The 22,485-nt window shown below is 36.2% G+C and overlaps 1 protein-coding gene across 4 annotated transcripts in view; it reads right to left on the reverse strand.

The window, feature by feature from the left end:
* LOC106465949 (glutamate receptor ionotropic, NMDA 2B-like) overlaps positions 1-22,485 on the reverse strand; it is a 182,350-nt gene that overhangs the window by 21,211 nt on the left and 138,654 nt on the right. For all 4 annotated transcript variants that reach the window (XM_022394492.1, XM_013926196.2, XM_022394475.1 and 1 more), the window contains 5 exons: positions 15,765-15,985; positions 12,981-13,128; positions 11,372-11,555; positions 10,388-10,513; positions 5,448-5,668 (listed from right to left, as the gene is read on the reverse strand). In XM_022394492.1, the coding sequence (XP_022250200.1) occupies positions 5,448-5,668; positions 10,388-10,513; positions 11,372-11,555; positions 12,981-13,128; positions 15,765-15,985 (900 nt within the window). The remainder of the gene's footprint in view (positions 1-5,447; positions 5,669-10,387; positions 10,514-11,371; positions 11,556-12,980; positions 13,129-15,764; positions 15,986-22,485) is intronic.

Here is a 22,485-nt window from a genome sequence, read left to right on the forward strand (position 1 = left end):
TTGCTTTAAAGCAAGAAGCATATCGATGTCCTCTTTAACACTTTCCACATTTGCACACATTTTCCCAATAAGATGGTGTTGCAGCAAACGAAAAAGATGGTAAACTGATGGTGCCATATCTGAAGAATATGGTGGGTGGGGGAGAACTTTCCAACCTAACTCCATAATCTTGTGTTGCGTCAAACGTACCACATGTGGACTTGCATTGTCGTGGAGAAGAAGAACACCTTTCCGATTGACGAATGAAGGGCATTTCTGATGAAGGGCTTGATTTAAACGTTCCAGTTGCTGACTATAGAGCTCTGCATTGACAGTTCGCTGTGGTTTGAGGAGTTCGAAATTAATTACTCCTTTGATGTCCCACCAAATGCAAAGCATCACTTTCTGCGGATGGAGTTCAGGTTTTGGGGTCGGAAGTGGATTTTGTCTAGGATTGAGCCATTGTTTTTGGCGTTTAATATTCGCATAGAGAATCCATTTTTCATCACCGGTGACAATTCTGTCTAAAAATGGTTCACGCGCATTACGTGCCAGAAGAGACGAAGCAACCAACGTTCACACGTTAGAAACGATGATCATCGGTGAGCTCGTGAGGCACCCAAACACCTTCTTTATGGAGTTTTCTCATATTCCTTAGATGTTTACGTATTGTTTTATGAGAGACGTGCAATTTCAGGGCTATTTCACGAGTGTGTTGTCTTGGGTTAGACTCAACAAGCGTCTTCAGAGCATCAATAGCAATTCCAACATGTCGGCCCCTGCTATCACAGTTTTTAAGGCTAAAGGCACCTGAACGGAATTTGGTGAACCATTGTTGACACTTACGAACGTTCAAAACACAATTGTTGACACATTTCTGTCGTTAGTTCCGTGACTATATTTTTGGTAAAATTTGTCTGTCTTTTGGCGCAACTTTGCTTCCATTTTTTCGTTTTCATATGTTGAAAAATTTTATATACACATCTTTGTTTGTTAATTAGAATAGAGCTTTTATCCACATCACACATTTTTTCAAACTAATTGCGTCTCTCTAATCTGAAACTCGGTTTGTTGTCATTGCTCTTTTCATTTTTATACTGACACACCTTTTAAATCTCGCTGACTTTGCACTTCCACACTCTAACGATCCATGATGTTTAATTATGACACATTATTTATTTTATTTTTGTCCTGACCTGTAATATCAGTACAACTAGTCAACCATTTTCAGCATTCAAATTTTTTTATTTTCTTATATCAGTTACAAATGGTTTTTTCGCTACCTAGTGATTATTAACCATAATTATTTTTTTATCTTTCCCTGTGCCAGTGACGGAGCTTAAATAAAATCTTCATCTGTTTTTTAAGTCACAACAGGATTGTAAATAGAGATGTTGCAATAAGATGCTAAAGTAATGTTATTAGTTAAATGGTCTTTTATTGATGAGATAAATTTTAGTTTTTAATTGCACATCATACTTATCAATTCATGTTACCACCTCTGCCAAGATATGGAACATATGGAACAGAGCATATTTTAATAACTAATTTAATGAAGAATCGCTAACTTATGCACCCTTTGTTTTATAGGGTAAGACTTGCATCATTACAAAAAAGGTAGAATACCTCAATAACACCAGTGCTTAAAGTCAATGAACAAACATTACACTTTTTCAATTAATCAAACAAAAAAGTTACTGCAATACTATATACTACACCATTGGCTATATATAGCTTAATGCCATCTTGTAAATCGTATTCTATGACATAAACGTTCAGTTGGTAAACTGAAGAATAAAAACAGTACTTATAACACTTTACATTAACTTCATTTCCACTAACTTATAGAGATTTTTTTGGACAATCCTTGTTGTAGTTCCAAAAATTTGAAATATTTTCGAGATAAAATTTGATGAGAATATTCCATTTCTAGTATAATTCTGGCATTGTCAAGTAATAACATCTCATTAGTTTGGAATATCTAGGTTTAATCTATTCACATTGTTCTACACAACTCGTTAGTCGAATAGGGACTTAACATATAACGCCAAATATTCTCGATGAGAATACCTTTCAACACAATACATTTTCAACAAATATAAACTGTTCATTAGAAAAACAGCAATCGCAACAAGAAAGAACAAAGTAAGAATATATTCGACAAAAATGAAATTTTCAATACAAGACAAAAAAACAAGCGTAAGAACATTTCTCACAAAAAATATAACTTTTAATACACCACCAACAAGAGTTACGCCTTTCAATATGTACAAAACATTCAAGAAAAATTTAGTTTTTAAGAAAAGTTTAATTTAAGCTCAACATGTATATTAACATAAATATTTCTTCTAAAGACAAAGCAAAGCTTGCAAAGGAAATACATTTATCAACACAGGTATACTTTTTGTATACTTATAACATGTAGTTAACTAAAGAGTTATGTTTTCCAGCAGTTGTGGTTAAGGGAAAACAACAACAATAAACGTTATTAAGCACAAATAAATATATATTAAAATCAAACTACAATTACACAAACAAAACAGATAACATATTTTCTCTGACTCAGTCAGTCATCATCAGATGCTCTGATGACGAATGACCCATGTTTCTGATCGTCATGATGATGACTGACAAGATCAGTCGAAACATGTTGATTGTTTTCAGTTTTGTGCAGGTGATTTTAGTTTGATTTTAAACATATTAATCTGTACTTAGTTATGTTGGTTTCTTCGCGTGAAGTTCTTCAGTGTAATTAATAACACTTAAGCGTTTCTTCCTATAAAACAAACACTTTTATTTGAGATATATTTCTATGTTTACAACAGTATTGTGCATTCCGAGAAAAATGTATATTTTCAAACACACGACAGGAAAAATATTTTGTATAAAATATATAGAAATAGTGCAAGTATAAATTTTTATTATATAAAAAAACCCTAAAAAAACAATATATTTAAGATTCGTAAAATATCTTCAAAAGCAAGAATACTTATGACAAGTAAATTTCCCCCCAATAAATGGTTATGGTTACATACTAGAGGAGATTCTAGCACAGGCTCTCCCCCCCTACAGTTATGGAGCTCTGTGGCAGAAAGTTTGTCAGTGTGCAGTCTAGATAGTATGGTGTACGTTTTATCAATATGTATACACATATATAGCTCAAAATCTGGTATATAGAGGTCGAGTAGGCTATAGTTAAAGGGTTTTGGAGTCTCACTACGTCGTTAAACTACATGCAGTTAAGTCATTTCATGCTGGCTTGGCATGGCTAGATGGTCGCGGGTTCGAATCCCTGTCCTACCAAACATGATCGCCCTTTTAGCCTTGGGAGCGTTATAATGTGATGGTAAATCCCATTATTCGTTTGTAAAAAGTGCCCAAGAGGTGCCGGTGGGTAGTAATGACTAACTTCCTTCCTTCTAGTCTTTCACTGCTAAATTAGGGACGGCTAGAGCAGAAAGCCCTAGCCCTTTGTGCAAATATTCAAAATACATCCAAACAAACCCACAACCTTTCATGCTCTGCCTGACGACCGTGCATCTTGATAATAATTATGCAGCGAAGTTTCCATTGTAAAAGGCTCAGTCGTAAGAGTGTCATATCCAAAGTCACCCTGCGTACGTGCTGCTTTTCGTAATCTATTTAGTATAGTAGAAGGACGATTTCTCAGCGTTCGTTTCAACAGTCCGATCGTAAGTAAATCCATATACGCTGCATCCTGCGTTTTGATAGTCTTTGTATGAAATAACATGAATACCTGTTTCATTCTCCAGTTCTTGAAATATGCGATGGTTGAGCTGATATGTCAAGATGGAAACTTGTGTCGCATTTCCTTCTTGGTTATGTTATAAACTATTGCCTGGGGCACGTGGATGGCTTTTATCTCTTACAGTTGTGTTCGTGGATTCTCAACTGTTACAAGGCGCTGCATGATGCATACAACAGTTGCGGTACAAATTATTGCAGGTCTCCTTTTGGATGGACCTGGTGTACCAATTGATCCATATTCCATCTTAAAAAGTCTAAATCTCCTGTCTGAACATATCTTTATGATCAAAGGGTATGAGTATTTGGAGTCGAAAAGAGCTGCTACATTATCTTCCCAAACATGATAATGTTTCGGTGACATCACTTTACCTAAATAAAGCCGTACAACGTCAAAAGGTAGTCTTGATATATTCTGTCTCTCGGCAATTTTATATCTTCTGTGGTTGTCATGTGCCTTGCTGATTTGCATATTGAAAATTATTTTCATATAACGTATTCAACCCACTATATATTTCACCACATATTTGTTTTTCAACTATCGAGCGTGTTCATTACTCTGTATGCCAGATTGTACGTTCATTACTCTGTAGATAGCTATCAAGTACATAGCGTGTTCATTACTCTTTAGATAACTTTAAGCCACATTGTGTGCCTATTACTCTGTAGATAATTTTATGCCCCATTATGTGCCCATTATTCTGTTGACAACTTTAAGCCACATTGTGTGCCAATTACTCTGTAGACAATTTTAAGCAATATTACGTGCCCGTTATTCTCTAGATCATTTAAGCCACATTGCCTATCCATTACTTTCTAGATAACTTTAAGTTCCATTGCGTGCTCATTACTCTGTAGACAACTGTCACTCACATTGTGTTTCCGTTATTCTGTAGACAACTGTCGCTCACATTGTGTTTCCGTTATTCTGTAGGCAACTGTCAGTCACGTTGTGTGTCCATTATTCTGTACACAACGTTCAGCCACATTATGTGACCACTATTCACATTCTTTTTCTTCAGGACTTTACCAGATGGATAATTATGCAGATAAATTATGAATAAATATAAGATAAAATTTCATTAATGGTGTATTGTTTTGTGTAATAGCACTAAATAAAATATATATGCAACATAAAACATAGTGGTAAATCAATCATATTAGTCGTGGAAGTCAATAAAGAGTAAACATTTTCATTTGCCACTTTAGTTATCATACTAATAGACTTGTTTCACGTGCAAATATTATTCTCTGTTCTTTTCGTGTAATATTAACTGCTTTTTCTCTATTCTAAAAAACTAGATTACACTTCTCAGACCATGGTTTCAGTATTTTTTCATACTTTTTAACACACAAGTCTTTCACATTAAAATATGTAAAGTATATGATGAAACACAAGAATGTACGATAAAAACACATTTACTTTAACTTATTTGCGTATAATCACATCTTCATGGCTTATTTACTTTTGTCTCATGAGGTTGTGAGCAAATAGTCCTAATTTTATTAGTGCCTTGAATATATATTAATCAAAAGATTGGAGGTTGGTGTCGTGTGCTGTAATTCCGTCGCTTATGAGGGTAATGGGTGTATTTTGGGAGTTTCGACACCTCGAAAGAAAACCAGTGTTGTTTTTCCTGATTTTGTTTTATCAGTTTGTATAAAACAGTTTCGTAATCTTGCCCAAATTATCCCTCGCTTACCCGTTTGTCTTCGATCCCACTCAGGTCGTAAAACTCTTCTCTTGTGATCATGAAGGCCGCAAGGTTAGCGGTGTAGATGGCAAGGAAGACCACAGCGAACATGGCCCAGATGTTGGACATGAAACGAGCCGTGTAGCCACGTGGACAGTCCAGGTTAACGCTGGCACCAAACAGGATGGCCCAAACTAGCCAATAAGTTCGGAAAAGGGAAAACTTGTGATCTGAAAGGATAAGTACAGAAGAATGCAATGAGAACCAACTACTATAGCCCAAAGCAAGTAGTACACCTGAATATAATGAAGATTTTGACTTGGAGAGATAAGTTTCAATATATCAGTGCAGTATACTATTATCCTTAATGAAAAACACAAAGCACACTTTAAATGCCACATTTGTGTTGCAGAATTCTTGATTTAGATACAAGGATGTATAGCTGATAAAGAAAGTATTTGGTCGAAAAATTACCACTTACTTGTGAAATAATGATTATTTATCTTATTCTTATCAAAGAGTTAGCACACAGGATCACACATAAAAAAAGTGCATTGATTTGAAAAAATAGACCCAAAAGTCAAGCACTTTCAAGTAATTGATTATTCCTCTTCAGGAGAATAAATGAAGAATGGTAAATTATTCAGAGCGCTCGAATTTTGGGTCTTTTTTTCAATATCATTAGTTTATCTTATTTTTACTTATGTTTTGCGGACGTCCATAACCCTGTGAATAGTGATAGAAATTAAAAAGATAAAACTTAACTTTTATTAAAGAACGTTTTAAGGTAGAAGCAATATTTTTAAATGTAGTGAACTGCCAGACTCACTATTGGCACAATAACATGTAAAACTTTATTTTTAAGGTATATTTAAGATTAATTACTTTGGTTTGAGATTAGAAATACTATAATCTGCATGTATGTAAACCCAACGAGTATAAATCTTCTACGTTCGTAGAAAATGGCTCAACCACCAGATGTCTCTTTGTCCCAGTGAAGATTTGGTCTGGTATAGTTGGAATTTCGCGCAAAGCTACACGAAATGCAAATCCACAAGTAACATTGAAAGTTTGTGACCTGCTATTAGAAAAAATAACCAGAAGTGATGTGATGAACTTCACAGAATAAACAACACAAAACTATAATGTATAGGGTAAGCTACGCTCATAGAAAGAAAAATTAGAGGAAACATAATCACACGCAGAAAATAAGTAAAGATAGCAAGTGATTTGGAAAGAAAACTACACTTATGAAAGGCAAAAGTAGAACAAACAGAATAACTTATACAGGGCAAAAGTAACCTCTGTTTTCCCAGAAAACTATGTACATAGAAGAGGAATATAATTCACAGAGAACAGGATATGCGATCTCAAGGAAAGGTTATATACATAGAGGAAGAGTATAATTCACAGAGAACCTGCTAAGCGATCTCAAGGAAAGCTTATGTTTATAAAAGAGGAGTATAATTCATAGAGAACAGGCTATGCGATCTCAAGGAAAGGCTATGTTCATAGAAGAGGAGTATAATTCATAGAGAACAGGCTATGCGATCTCAAGGAAAGGCTATGTGCATGGAAGGGGAGTATAAGTCACAGAAAACCTGCTGTGCAATCTCAAGGAAAGGTTATCTTCATAGAAGGGGAATATAAAAGTTAGGATAACTTACGCAAAATAAAGATAACATGTAATCTGAAAGGAAAGTTACACCCATAGAAAATATGCCTATATAACACAGAATATAATACACATAATAAAGATAGCCTGAGATCTAAAATAGCTGAAACACAAAACTGTTATTATGGACAAGAATTACAATACCTAACTATATAATAACAACCCATGTGAGTGGCCAAGTTTTTTTAAAGAAGTTTTCGAGCATTGTAATTGCACATCGGTGTAATGTGTTTTTAGATAAGATACATAATCTTCTATGAATTGTTTTGAAACAGAGTATAAAGTTTTGGGTTTTTCTCGTACAAAAATACTGCCATACAATGATATCATCGCCAAAACTGGTGTTTCAGGCCAAGCTATGTCTTAACATTTTTGCAGTCTGGTATCTACATTTTAAAGATATTACAACATGTTCCGGTATCAGATTATTAAAGAGTAGCATAAGGTATAAGAATATCCAACTTTTTTCCCCCAAGAAAAAATAAATTCTCAGCATAGATTTTGTATCAATAAAATATCAACACTTTTGTTTTGCGATACGTATTTAGTATTGAAATAATTTTCATTACTAAATAACTCAAGAGAGAAATATAACTCTCGGCTTATGTTTAAAAAATTATCATTAAACTTTTTTATGCTTTAAAATTTTTGTAATGAAAAGGTTTTTACTTGAAAAAATAAACAAATACGTAAATGTATAACAGTTTAATTCATAAATATTAATCTCAAAATTTTCTAAATCATTTCACTTTTAATCTTAGTTTAAGTCTTACGTTCCAACTGTATATTTGAAAGCAAGCTTTAGATAAGTTCTTAAATCTGAACCTCTTAAATATAATTATTTATATGATTCATTAGCTACAGAGTGTGTTTGTTTTGTTTGTAGTTAAGCGCAAGGCTACACATTGAGCTATCTGTGCTGTGCCCATCACTGGTATCGAAGCCCGGTTTTTAGCGTTGTAAGTCGTCAGACTTACTACTGTGTCACTGGGGGACTAACAGAGAAACTAAAAGATTTAGTCCTATTGATTATATTCATGATTTTCAACTATAATAAATAATTTATATTAGGTCCACCAATTTGGATACTGTTTTATATCGTTTTCTGTAAAAGAGGATATAAAAAAAACTTCTTTGTAGATATTTGTAGATAGGAATATTTTCCACAGATCTCGAATTTGCAAACTATATGTACAAATGTCCACTGTTGAAAATCAGAAGTTATTATAAAATGGTTTACAAATGGCAGGACTTTAAACAAACGACAAATATGACTTCCTAGCTTTTGGTTAGGGAAGTAATCGAATTCGTGTTGTTGTTTTTTGTTCAAATCAGACACTACAACACTTATTCTTCATATTCTTCTGAATTTATTCTGATGTTTCTAAAGACCTCTCTTATCTTTGGTTCTATATCGTAGCAGGATCTTGCAGTTATAATAAATCTTGTAGTCTATTCAATTCCGTTGAGTAAAAATAGTAACAAAAAGCACCCATTTTTATTGCCGTTACACAGCATAACAACGTTATTCCAATGTCTTTTTTATCTCCCAAACCTTCCAACAGTAACTTATTTCCTCTCCAATATATTTCGAGACTTAATTTTGAACCAAGAGCACTGCATTTATTTTCAAAGTGTAAGTCTCTTTTATAACAAAAACTAATAAATTGGTTCTAATGATTTTCTGAGCTTAATACATATTTATTCTTTTTGTCTTCTTTCTTTCTTTCTATACCTGTTTTTTAACTTCATGCTGGTTTCAGTACATTTGGGCGTCATGTATTTTTCTTCCTCAGACGAAAAACCAAATCAAACTTTTTCAATGGTTGAATATGAGTAACATTCTCAGTATCTATTTTTGAATAGGTATGCAGTAACTACATGCACCTTCCATATCCATTACGTATATTTTGTGTACTACATATTTTTTCAGGACTATCAGTCCACTTATGAGAGCCTATATTTTAAATTTGTAATCTGCTTACAGTCGTACACAATCTCCGGAGGCAGTGCAAAGCATGTGAATAATCCTTCTTTGCAGTTTTAAATGCATAATGAAGCATATTAGGCGCATGCGTTAAAACACAGCACTTATTTTGGTCTTCTTCGTTTACAACGTTAAAGGGCTTCGGCATTTTACTGCACGTCGTGTCTCAAAATAATTCCAATGTTTTATTAAGAAATATTATACTAATTTTCATCCTCTAACCTGCAAAAGAGACAATTATATGTTGGATGTAATATTTCTCCAACCATTGTCAGATTTAGAATCAGTATATTCGTGAGAAATCTTGAATAGGAAAGATCAAAGATCTTATTCAACATTACACTATTTCGTGAAATAATTGTTGAAATTTCCAAGAAGTATTTTATTTTATTTATTTTGTTAATGTATTTTTTATCTATAAACATAGTGGCTTTCAATGCAGTTAAATTCTGAAACTAGTTCAGCACGTTCTTATAACTTAAGCATTTGAATTGTTGAAAAATATATTTTGACCATATGTTGCAGTGAGATATAGGTCAGCAAAAAATATCCCTTTTGTTTTCTGCGAGCAATACAAAAAGAGGAATATAGTGTAACATAACCATAAATTGCGTTTTCAAAATAATAAAAGTAATACTTTCCTGTCAAAATTGTTTGTTCAAAGGAAAGAAATATTTAATGAAAGTCGAAAGAAGCGTCATTTCACTTATTCGTTTCAGATTTTTTTCTTTTTCTCCAAAGTTGGTTTTACTCTCAAATTTATACTTTGTTACTATACTTGTTTCATTCTCGTAACGAATTTAGATTTGATTTAAAAATAATATGTTTTCAAAACTAAAATGTTGTATTGTATGCTTTCCAAGCTTTATCTGCTAACTGTGCAATAGCTGCAGAAAATCTTTCGGAGCTCTTCCAAAGGCCCGGCATGGCCAGGTGGATAAGGCGCTCGACTCGCAATCTCGTCCCATCTAACATGCTCGCCCTTTCAGCCGTGGGGGCGTTATAATGTGACGGTCAATCCCACTATTTGTTGGTAAAAGAGTAGTCCAAGAGTTGGCAGTGGGTGGTGATGACTAGCTGCCTTCTCTCTAGTCTTACACTGCTAAATTAGGGACGCTAGCGCAGATAGCTCTCGTGTAGCTTTGCGCGAAATTCAAAAACAAACAAACAAAAGCTCTTCCAAATATTTTTGTATTTAATTCTTATTTGTGGATAATTTAATTTTTTCTCAATATTTTGCGTAGTTGTAGAAATTCAAAAATATAATTCTTTAAAATGACACCTTACCTCTCGGAGGCGACATTTTCATATCGTACCCGAAAGGACTTAGCCACTCGAAAAGGAAGATGGCGAAGGCCGCAACCTGAATGCTAACCAATAGGATAAGTAACCAGGAGAGAGTGTCAAACGGTTCTGAAAATTTAAAGAAATATCAAATGAGTCAGAACATCTTCGAGGAAAGACATATAAGTGCAATTTACGTTTCTGATATTACAATAAAAAAGGTAATTTTAGTGAAAGTTGAAATATTATTGGACAAAAAAAAGAAATATTGTCACAAAGCTCAAGATGATACTTTGCAGTGAAAATGTCAAAGCTTATGATCCTTGAAAACGATAGATAGGACATTTTTTATTGGATTGATTGTTTGAAGAAGTTTGATACAGCACGTTCTGAGTTAGGAATGTTACGTATCATTCACTTTTGACGGATCATTTCTGATAAGGCCAAGGAAATAAATGAATTCGTTTGCAAGGATAAAATATTATATTTTCGGTAAATAAAAATGATACATTACCTGACTCCAACAAAATTAATTTCTCCTAAAGTATTGACTATAAGGCTTCCTTAAGGAATACTTTAATTACCAAGTTATGTATGTCCACAAAAGTTATAGAGCTTTCTTTATTATTTTTAATTCTAGAGAATGTATTCAATTCTGTTATATGCATTAAATTACTTAAAAGGCATCGCACTGTAGTGCAGTTCTAAAACAATAGAAAAGCATGTTACATTCGTACATTTATGAACTTCATGACGTTAGAGCTTATATTCAGAAACGTAAAAATATAGAAAATAAGACTGTTAGTAACATTATTCTGTTTTTTGGATAACAGCTTTTAAAGCGGCAGAGTTATTTGGAAACTTACTTTTTCTGCTTTTCGGTATAAAAAGAATATAATATACAACATGTGTACAATAGTAATAATATATATATACATATATATAGAAGTGTGTATGTATATGTACATCTACGTAAATAAAACTCACCAAGAAATGCTTTAGGTGAAATAATTCCAGTATGTTTAGCCACAATGATAGTTATTCCAGTCTCCAGAAATGGAACGGTGAAGTCAAGAACTGTCTGGCGTTCAGAGTTTATCTTAAAACTCGTCACAACAACATCTGCTCGTCCTTCTAAGATTTCTGCCACTAATCCGTTCCACGTTCCATTCTAAATATCGTGGAGAAAAAACTTTGCTTTTGTTTAAAAGCATAAAATATGTCTTGCATATTACAAATATCTAATGTAGCTGAAAAGTGCAGAGTGCCCATGGTAGTGAAAGGAATATAATAAAAGAAGCAAGAGCAAACACTTCCTTTTCTGTTTTGATTGTAGTTTAGTGGAAATTTTGTCGTATGCAACAAATAGACAGAAAAATAGATGCAAAACATCTCAGCACAAGTACGGTGTTGATCTCAATTATTCATGACATATGTATTTACATACTTTACAACGGATTGCTAATAAATACGTTAAGGTGTTTTCATGAAATGTGTGTCATATCCAAGTCAATGTCAAATTCTTTCCATGCTTAGATGGCACATAAGAGCAGTTGCAAAGCGTAACATTAATAGATGTTTGTTTGACACTTGTATCTCCCCCAACTTTAATTGTCGTTATCCTTAAACATGTACCATTATCTGAAATAATCGTATCTACGTAAGTTTATTGTGAGAAGAATAGGAATTCGCCTGTTTTTTGTTTTAATTTTACCAGTTGGCCCTTGATACTTGTTAATTAGCTGGAATATTATTGGTTGTAAAAAGTCCCTTTAAGAAGAAATTTCATTAGATATCCCATGTAATGTATGCAGAAATATTCCGTGTTTCTTTCTGAGAGTTGAAATGGGAAAATACAAGAAAAAACTATATTTTCTTTAAGTAGTTTTCTTGGAACGATTCTGTATAAAACCCTGATATGCTCCTGTTGTTAAGTTGACAGTTCAGTACAGGCGCTAATTAGCCGTTTCGATCACGTTGTGACATATTGGTTATGTTTCTTCTCAACATAGAATATAGCTGTAATTTACTGTGAATTGAAAGAAGGAAATGGAGAGTCATGTGACATTTGTTTAAAATCCTTAATTAAACTTTAAATTTGAATCAGAGATATTTTTGATATCCATTATGGGTAAATATTTTAAATATTTTCAAAGTAAAAATGAAAATTTCTCTATATACAAAAAATAAATTTTTCTCATTTCAAAGTCAAAACTTAATTCAAGAAATTTTATACTTTGTCATGACTAAATTTATTACAAACCGTATTTTTTAAAATGTTTTTAAAGAATTTCACATCACAAAAATACACAATACAGCTTTACACATCTAAGTAACTAATGTGTTATAATGTTTTTTTTTTCAGATTAACTTTCTTTCATGTCAAATAAGTTATCTAAAAATGCACTTTTTAGATCTAATCATGGTACAGATTCATTAACTTCAAAAATTACCTGCTCCGTTGAAGAGTTATATTCAGCTTCCTAGATGTTGGCCTTCCACAATTAAATCCCAATAAATATTTGTAATTAAAACTAATTCCTCAATTTTGTCTTTCTTCTAAACTTCACATCCAACTAAAGTAAAGCTAACTTACATTCAAAACTCCCCAAATCCCATCTTCTACACGATAAAGATCATAAGTAAATCCCAAGTCAACAGCAAACTTATGGAGAAGATCAACACAAAATCCAGAGCAACACATGTAGTATTTCGGGTTCCGCATGGCCAGAGTAAGATTGACCCTGAAATTAAAATTTATATTACAGTACCCCCACCGCATGATTTATTTTTCGTTATATGAACTTCTCTGAATGAATTATTTGTAAATTTTTGAACACAATAGATTGAAAAATCCAATATTATAAATCAAAGCTGTTAAAAAATAAAATTTCAAAGCAAATCTAGTTTACATTGTAATTGTGAACTGTGAAAAAATAAACTTATAAGCAGTTGTCAATAGTTACTAAGTTCAGTATGTTGCAGTATTAGACTGTAATTTCAAAAAGCAAAATATAAATTATTTAGATACTAATAGAAAAAAAATACTGAGAGACATAACAGATGAAAAGATGATTTTCAGAATACACTTTAATATGTCAAAAACGAATAAATATATATATATATGTAAGAAGCTGCTTCATGGACTGTACACATAATGTCACAAAATCCTCCGAAGTGACTGACGGTATCGATCTGAATTTGTCAGCTTAAATAAAAGAACGTGCTAACTACTTAAATCACACGTGAATGCACGAGAAACGAAGTAGGCTGTTACGAATGGTTCCAACACAACGGAATCCATTGCACAAACACGATGCATAAAAAGTATAAAAACTTCAAAGCATTGGCGAGTTTGTTCTTTTTTTTTATAATTGCGTTAGAAGCTGAATAGCTATTTTCTTACTCTCCAAAATACAGAACCCTACCGTCGTATGTGTTATTTAGATACTGAATATGTTTATCAGACCGAAACAATAAGATAAATATCGAGTATTATTTTCATATAGTATGTAGTTATATATCTGTTTTATTTCAAGCATAGGCCTTAGCATAAAGATGAAGGGATATAATTTTCTTCAGTTTGATAACCATAATTTCACTTTTAATAGCTTAGTTAAGGAAGAGTAGCATATTTGGAAAAACACTGGAAATGTGAAGAGTGAGGATATATAAATAAATAGTGTTAATTCATTTAGAATGAATGGGTTCAGTCAGTTGAATTAAGAATGAATTATGAGGTAATATGTGTGTGGGAATAAAGGAGTAAGCTGGAATAATTCGTATAATAAAGCATAATACGGGAAATTGAAGGGATAAATCAAATGTGATTGAAAATAAAGGACGAATGTGTTGGTTGTAGGATGAATAAGAGAGCAGTTTGTAAAATGTTTTTAGTGTTCGCATTTGAAGTTGAAAGTTAAAACATATAAAATGAAAGTCAGAGTGGTGACGCAAATGTCTGCTTTCTGAAAAACAAATCAAGATGATAAAAGCTAGGACAATACAGTAACTTTGAAAGGACTTGAATAACATTATGGTGTAGAGATAGAAGACCTATAAAAGAAGAAAAAAAGCTATATGTAATACAACGCGAAAAAGCAAATACTAGAATAATTGTCATGAATAGAGATTGTGAAGTAGAAATTTAAAGCGAGGAAAATTGAAATGAACATCATGAAGAACAAATTGGAAGCTTTAGTAATAAAGTAGAAGGGATAAGGTATAAACAGTGGATTAGGTTATGTGGCCAAAGACAACAATTTCGAGTAAACAGTGTAAAGATTGAAACCTTAGCCAGCAGAGTAGACTAGACGGTACGGACAGTGAAACTTAGAAGAGTGAAGTAATCTATGTGTAAATAAAGCCTACTGTTAAAATGCTAGGGTAAACCGTGTTTAAAAGGTACAATAACGGATGTCAATGTGTAGGGGAATTCAACCGAAAACCATAAGAGTTTGAACTGCCTATGATGGCAAGGTCGTTAGAAATGAGATACATAGTGAAATATGTGTGTATCCTAAATGATGTGGAATTTAAAAGCTAAGATAATCAAGTATGGTGTTTTGAGTTTTCCTTTACTTACCACACTGAACCGATATTTATATAGGATTTGAATAATATGAAACTGGTCTAACTCAGAGACAAGTGGTGAATCGAGCAATAGATTGGCGTTTGTATATATCTGAAGAAAGGATGTGAGTAGATATCCATTACAGTGGAGTAATCAAAGTACGTGACGTATAAGGTGAAGTGTAAAACAGTGAAATACATTTTACGGAGAGACTGAAACTAACTGAGTAGAAAACACATTATGAACTTGAGATTGTTGAGTGTCTTATATGGTATACAGAGATCTAGTTACAGAACGTAAGGCCCCCAGTGGCACAGCGGTATGTCTGCGGACTTACAACGCTAGAAATCGGGTTTCGATACTCGTGGTGGGTAGAGCACAGATAGCCGTTGTGTGGCTTTGTGCATAATTCAAAAACAACAACAAACAAACAGATCGTAAGAAAATGCGATCTAGAGTTTACAGTTTGAAGCTGTGGAGTAAACAACTTATGATAAAGTTGGAAAATGAAAACATTGTAGTAAAGTATATAAAAAGGTTAAATGCTATAAACAGAGCAAACTACATAGCATATAGATTGTAATCAATCATAGGGAGTAAAAATTTAAAGTAAAGGCAGAGGAATAATTTCCTTATTGTAGAAACTTAAAGCTATAATGTGTTTGAAAGCTAAAGCTAAAGGTGCGTGAAAATGCTTGTAGTACAGGGATTGATACATAAAACAGTAAAGTAACTAAGTAAGGTAAAAATATGCAAGGAATAAGTTATGCAGAACATATTCAGATTTACATAAAGAAAAATAATTACCCGGCAAGTTCAGACTCAGGTGCCACGCGACAAGGTACGGCTCTATCTGTCTTGCACTCCCCTGTCTCATTGTCCGGTGTAACGAGGTTTACGTACGGCGGCTCCTCCATGAATGTTATCTTTAAGTTGAACTTTTCCGGTACACCTTTGGGCGGAACCGGAGAATCTCCAGGCCACACGATATCCTTGATCTCTAGGGATCCTGCTGTCCATGCTCCAATCTGTTAATAACAAATGTTCTTGGTGTGAAGTTTCTATACACGTTAAGAACGTCAAATTACTTATATTACTTCTGTTAAGTTCGAACTATTACTTGAAAATAAAACTTTTTAAGGAATTGTACTTGTATAAACTTTGTAAAATAAATATGATGTGAGAGATAATAATAATAAAAGTTTCGCAATATCAGATAAAATATTACCAAAATATAGTGAAGAGCAGTTTAAAATGGACGAATATGTATTCAAATTATGAAATATAAATTCAAACGAATAACTAGGGAAAATACGGTTGTTTGTTTGGCGTTTTTTTGGTGAAAAGAAACTAGGCTATCTGCCCCAAACAACCGGTAAAAACAGTGAGAGTAAAATTGTTGTAAAATGTAAAAAATAAATTCAGTTAAAACTAAAATACGTCCAAAATTCACGTAAAAGATTTAGATACAATTAAAAAGGCCAATTGTTCTTAACACATTAAAAATACAATCAAGTTGGACAGCGTCACCATCGCCAATGACATCATTCAACGTCAGGGATAAACCCGTAGAAAAGATATGTCTCAAATGGTTTCGCCGCTCACGGTCGTAACGATGGCACAATAGTAAAATATGGGCTATTGTGACTTGAGTGTCACAAAGGCTACACATTGGTGGGTCAATACCAGATAAAAGAAAAGGTTGAGTTAAAAAACTTTGACCAAGGCTCGGTCACGGAAGCAAGACGGCCAATGAACAACTGAAGGTTTGATCTGGAAGAGCTTGTTATGACGTTGCTCACCCCAAGTCGACTGCCAACTGGCGGAAAGCCGCGCCTTGAATACAAGACCGTAGTCCATGAATGGGACAGGTACGGCCGTGACGGCGTCCGAGGAGACAGACTTAGCTGCGGTGTCAACGAGTTCGTTCCCGCGAATACCGATGTGACCAGGTATCCAGAAAAACTGGGTATAAACAGAAGATAGAGAAAAATAGGCCAGTCGTTGTTGAATATTGACGAGAACAGGGTGTGAACTAACCTTAAGCGATTCCAGGGCCAGTAGAAAGCTAAGAGAAACAGTGTAAATAGAACAATTGCTGTAATGCATAGCTTCTACATGATCCAGGGTAAGAAGAAGGGCATACAACTCGGCAGTGAACACATAAACTGTAGAGGGGATCCTGTGAGCAACTACCGAGCTTACAGAGTCACTGACTTCGAATGATCCGTGTAAATGGGAATAAAAGGATGGTTCGAATAATGTTCAGCAAAGAGAAGATGGTACTTCCAATCGGAAGTATCGGCTTTCCTCGGATGACTCAAGGAAAGGTCACAGTTGGGGATGGTAATAAGCCATGGTGGAATGGGCTGATCATTGGAGACAGCAACGTCATCCAATGCCAGACCCAATTCAGCCAGTTGTGTCTGGATACGAAGGCCAAAGGAAGGAATTGCGGACCATCTGTTCTGAAAGAGCATGGCCCACAGAGGAAGAAAGATACAATCCCAGGTGGGATGCTGTGATAAGGATGGAAGCTTGGAAACACACTGTAGAGAAAGTTGCAAACGATGGAGGTGAAGAGGAAGTTTGTGGGACTCATTGAACAAACTCTGGAGTGGAGAAGTGCGGAAAGCCCTTGAGCAGAGTTGAAGTCCCAGATGGTGAATGGGGTCCAGCATGTTCAAGGCCGAGGTTCTGGTAGAACCATACACCAAAGACCGATAGTCCAATTTGGATCGAATCAGGGTTTGATAGATCTTGAGCATAGAACATCGATCTGCTCCCCAAGAGGTGGAAGAGAGGACACGGAGGATGTTCATTGCCTCGTACACTTGACATGTAGCTGCTTGACATGTGGAATGAAAGTAAGTTTATGGTCAAAGCCCAAGAACTTTGCCTCAGGGACCACGGAAAGAAGAAGAACATCACTGAGTTGGAGCTCTGGATTGGGGTGTAGACCCCGTTGATGGAAAAATGCATTCAAATGGTTTTGTAAAAAGAAAATGTAAAACCATTGGCTGTAGTCCACTTCAACGAGTGATTGAGGGCAGTCTGAAGCTGCTGCTCAATAAACATCATGTTCGACAACCGAAATAAGATGCGAAAGTTGTCGATATAGAGCCCATTTGTAACAGTTGGAGGGAGTTGTGTAGTGATAGCATTAATTTTGATATTAAAAAGTGTGACACTCAAGACACAGCCCTGAGGGACTCCAAGTTCCTGTGGAAAAAAAACGGGAAAGAGTCGAACCAACACGGACTTGGAATTGCCTGTCCAGAATAAAAATGGGTAAATGGCCACGCGACCCATATGATTGGAGGTCCTGCAAAATGCTGTACCTCCATGTAATGTCATAAGCCCTCTCAAGGTCAATGAACAAGGAAAAAAGATGCCCCTTTTGAGGGAGGCTTCCCTGATCGACGTTTCAAGTCGAATCAGGTGGTCCACAGTGGAGCACTGTCGAAGGAACACACACTGGGTGGGCGAGAGGAGGTTGTTTGATTCGAGAAACCACACAAGACAAGCATTAACCACCTTCTCCAAGACCTTACAGAGACAGCAAGTCAAAGCATTTGGATGATAATTAGAAGGAATCTTGGGATCCATTCTCAGGTTTATAAAAAGGGAGGACAATAGCTTGGCACCAAGCATCAGTAAAAACATTCTTCTGACAGATCCAGTTAAAAACAACCAGAAGAATGGCAAAAGAGGCAGGAGAGAGATGGCACAGCATCTCATAGTGAACTTATCAGGTCCAACTGATGTACTGACAGACTGATGAAGAGAAAGTTTGAGTTCCACCATTATAGTCATAGAGACGATCACCTCAAAAAAGGCGATTGCTCTGCCCGAGACTTGATGACCAAGAGGGTGGGGCAAGAAACAGAAGTGCTGGATGCACGAGAAAAGCACTCACCGAGATTATCTGTGATGCTCTGTACATCAGCAACTTTCTGGCCATTGGAGAACAAGATGGAAAGGCGATGGGAGGCGTACTGCCCATTGACCTTCGGAATCTTGTCCCATATGACTTTTGAACTGGTAGTAGAAGAGATGCTAGTGGTAAACTTAATCCAAAATTCCTTTTGGCTTTGATTCTGACCTGCCAAACAAGGGCACAGGCCCGCTGGAAAGCAATCCGGTTCATAAAAGTGGGATACCTGCAAAAAGTATTCCAGACCCGTTTTTGAACTGTCTGTACCTCCTGGCAGACAGGACTCCACTATGGATAAGGATAACATGGAAAACGTGTCGATGCCTTAGGAATAGAGTGAGCAGCTGTCTGGACGATACAGTCAATCACTGTTACCACACAGTCATCTATTGATGGCAAACAGATGACGGCAGGATCGAGTTCCTGAGAGAGCAGTGAAAGAGGACCAGTTATCCTGGTCCAACTTCCACCATGACACGTGGGTCGGGTGGCATCGACCTCGGCCAATCTCCCTCAAAACGATAGGAAAATGATCACTGCCCTGTGAGACCCCATCAACCATTCAAGAAAAGCTGGAGAAAAGTGAAGATAGATCAATGGCAGTAAAGGACTGACTAGGGGCATGAAAATAAGTATATGAACCAGTATTGAAGAGAGAAAGGTTATGATCCGAGAGAATAAGCTCAATGAAACGACCCCTTCCATCAATATCAGCACCACTCCAGAGGAGATTTATTCATTAAAGTCTTGCAGGAGTAAAAATGGAAGTGGTAACTGTTCATTGAGAGCATCATTGTCTGATTGATCACAAGTCTCTTTAGGAGACATGTAGAGAAAACAAACAGTGATGTTACAACCCAAGGAAACACAGATAGCTAAGGCCTCCAAGGGTGTATCAAGTGACACAGACAAAGTGGGTACGTGCTGTTCGACAAGCAGTGCCACCCCTTCATGCACTCGTCCATTACACAACCTGTCATTCTGTTATAAAGAGAACTGCTGAAACGTAGCTGTATTGGCAGGTTTCAGGAATGTTTCCTGTAAGGAAAGACACATGGGATGATAAGAATCGATCAAGGCTTTAATGTCATCGAGATTAGAACGAAAATCCTGGACGTAGGTGGAGGAGAACTGGGTGGAGAACCCTTTTGTTTATGACCATGCCGTTTATTTTTACTAGAAGAAGGTCTATTGACCTCCATAAATCCTGCCCTTGGTCGAGTGGGCAGGTCTCTGTCATCAGACTTAGATTCCAGCGACTGAGGGCGTGAACGAATGACAGTTCTGCATCTTGGGGCCAAAGATGATGGACCTGAGCAGACACTGGAAGCCGAGACCATAGGAGGTGGATCCGGGCAGTTACTGGAAGGAATGGTGGGAACAGAGACAAGAGTAGATGTGGACTTGTCAACTCGATCGTCCATTGAGGTCAAAAGACTCTTCACATAATGTGAAAAAGACTTTGATGGAGGTATGGAAATGACTGTACGAGATGGAGTAGGGGACAATAACTTCCGAGCCTCGGGGTAAGAAATGTTGTTAACAGTCTTTAAACACTGTACATCCTTTTTCCTCCACCCACTTAGGGCAAGATCTATAGTAAGAGGGGTGGGAACCACAGCAATTAACACAGTGAGTGTCCAGTTTTCACTCGTAGGCATCGTGGTCCTTGCCACCACAACGAGCACATGTCACAGAACCACGACAAGATGTCTTCGAATGACCTAACTATTGACACCCGAAACATCTGAGAGGGTTGGGAACATATGGCCATACCTTACAGTTCAAATAACCTGCCTTGACAGCGGAAGGTGGACATGGTGATGTAAACATCAAAATGAGACAATTTGTAAGGAGCATAATTCCGTCTTTACAAGTGGAGATACATAGCACTGTAGAAACTCCTTGGCTGGATAAACCAGCGAGAATTTCCGACCCGGGGATGTTCTTCAAACCCCTCTCATCAATACTCCTCGTGAGGAATTCAAAGTTGCATGGGGGTTAACCTCAATGGATATATCTCCAATGGCCTTCGAATTTAAGAGGAGTTTGATCTACACCAAAACACGATTTTCCATCAAGATGTCCCCAGAACGTAGCTTCTTAACTGACTTTGGAGAGCCAGCAAGCCCCTCTAATCTCTTTTGAGTAAAAAAGGAATACATTTGCCCTAAAGGTTTATCTGAAAAGGAATACAAAATCAGAAAACGAGGTACAGGTACAGAATGGTGTGAAGACTGTTGTTCAGAGTCTTTTAGGCGTGGTTGTTTACCAATGAGTGGAGTTTTTATGAGGTATTTTTTTAGGGTTTGGGGGATCCATAATAGAAAGAGAAAGATTCAGTGCACACTGACCCCACCCACCATGGGGTCCTACGAGGGGATGCACTACAATACCAAACAAGGACACTGCAGCAATACCAGGGTTTCGTGAGCTTCATACCCAAACACCAGCATCAAACACAATGTCCACAACACACCTTGAGAACGCCCAACACTGGTATTCAGTTAACCCTAGCCCAACAGGACCAGCCGATTGACCCTTGGGGGCCACCCCAAGGCCACTCGTTTACGGGAATTCAAGGCCAAAGTGGTGTGTTGCAGTGCCCCAGACACTACTCAACCACCAGGATCCTCTCCTCCCCTTCACGGGTCGCCACGCACGGCAAACACGTGGGTGGATGTTCAGATCCCAGAGGAGATAAACTGAAAATACAGAACCTACCCTGGGAGGTCCCATCACCACATACAGAAATTCACCTCGAGGGGAGGGAAAATACAAGAAACGTTAAACCTCTGTTACAGAATCTAATCCATAAGGTTCACAGGTATTACTGTCTCTATTTTAGAAGAATATTGCAGCCATAAGGACATAAGTTACAAATAATCCGAGCTGTTCAAAGAAATAAAAGCCTGCCACACATTTCTACAAATATGCTGCCACTGGAACCATGTAACCTGTATAAAAGCCCGTATGTCACGTCACGCTTGATTTCTCGAAATAGGTTTGTTTGTTTTGAATTTCGCGCAAAGCTACACGAGAGCTATCTGCGCTAGCCGTCCCTAATTTAGCAGTGTAAGACTAAAGGGAAGGCAGATAGTCATCACCACCCACTGCCAACTCTTGGGCTACTCTTTTACCAACGAATAGTGGGATTGGCCGTCACATTATAACGCCCCCACGCCTAAAAGGGCGAGCATATTTGGTTGGATGGGGATTCGAACCCACAACCCTCAAACTGCGAGTCGAGTCTCCTAACCACCTGGACATGCCGGGTTCTCGAAATAGGATGAGTAATAAAAGCCAAAATGGATTTATCTACAGTTCGATTACTGTCTGGCCATTAAGAGTTTAGTTACGGGGGTGCAAGGGAGTCGTGAGGGTGTGTGTGTATGACGTGAAACCTTATAAGTGTAGTGAATGTTGGTGTAATGAGCCTAAAGTAAAGACGTAGTGTTGGATCACCTAACCTAGAGCCAAGTGCATAAAATTTATCATGAAAGTAAAAAATACGATTCAATTTTAAACTTAAATCGTTTCTGAATTAAGCTATTTTCTGTTATATCACCAACGTTCTTAATAAAAAACAAA

Source organism: Limulus polyphemus, unplaced genomic scaffold (assembly GCF_000517525.1).
Source record: "Limulus polyphemus unplaced genomic scaffold, Limulus_polyphemus-2.1.2 Scaffold71, whole genome shotgun sequence".
Taxonomy (NCBI): Eukaryota; Metazoa; Arthropoda; class Merostomata; order Xiphosura; family Limulidae; genus Limulus; species Limulus polyphemus.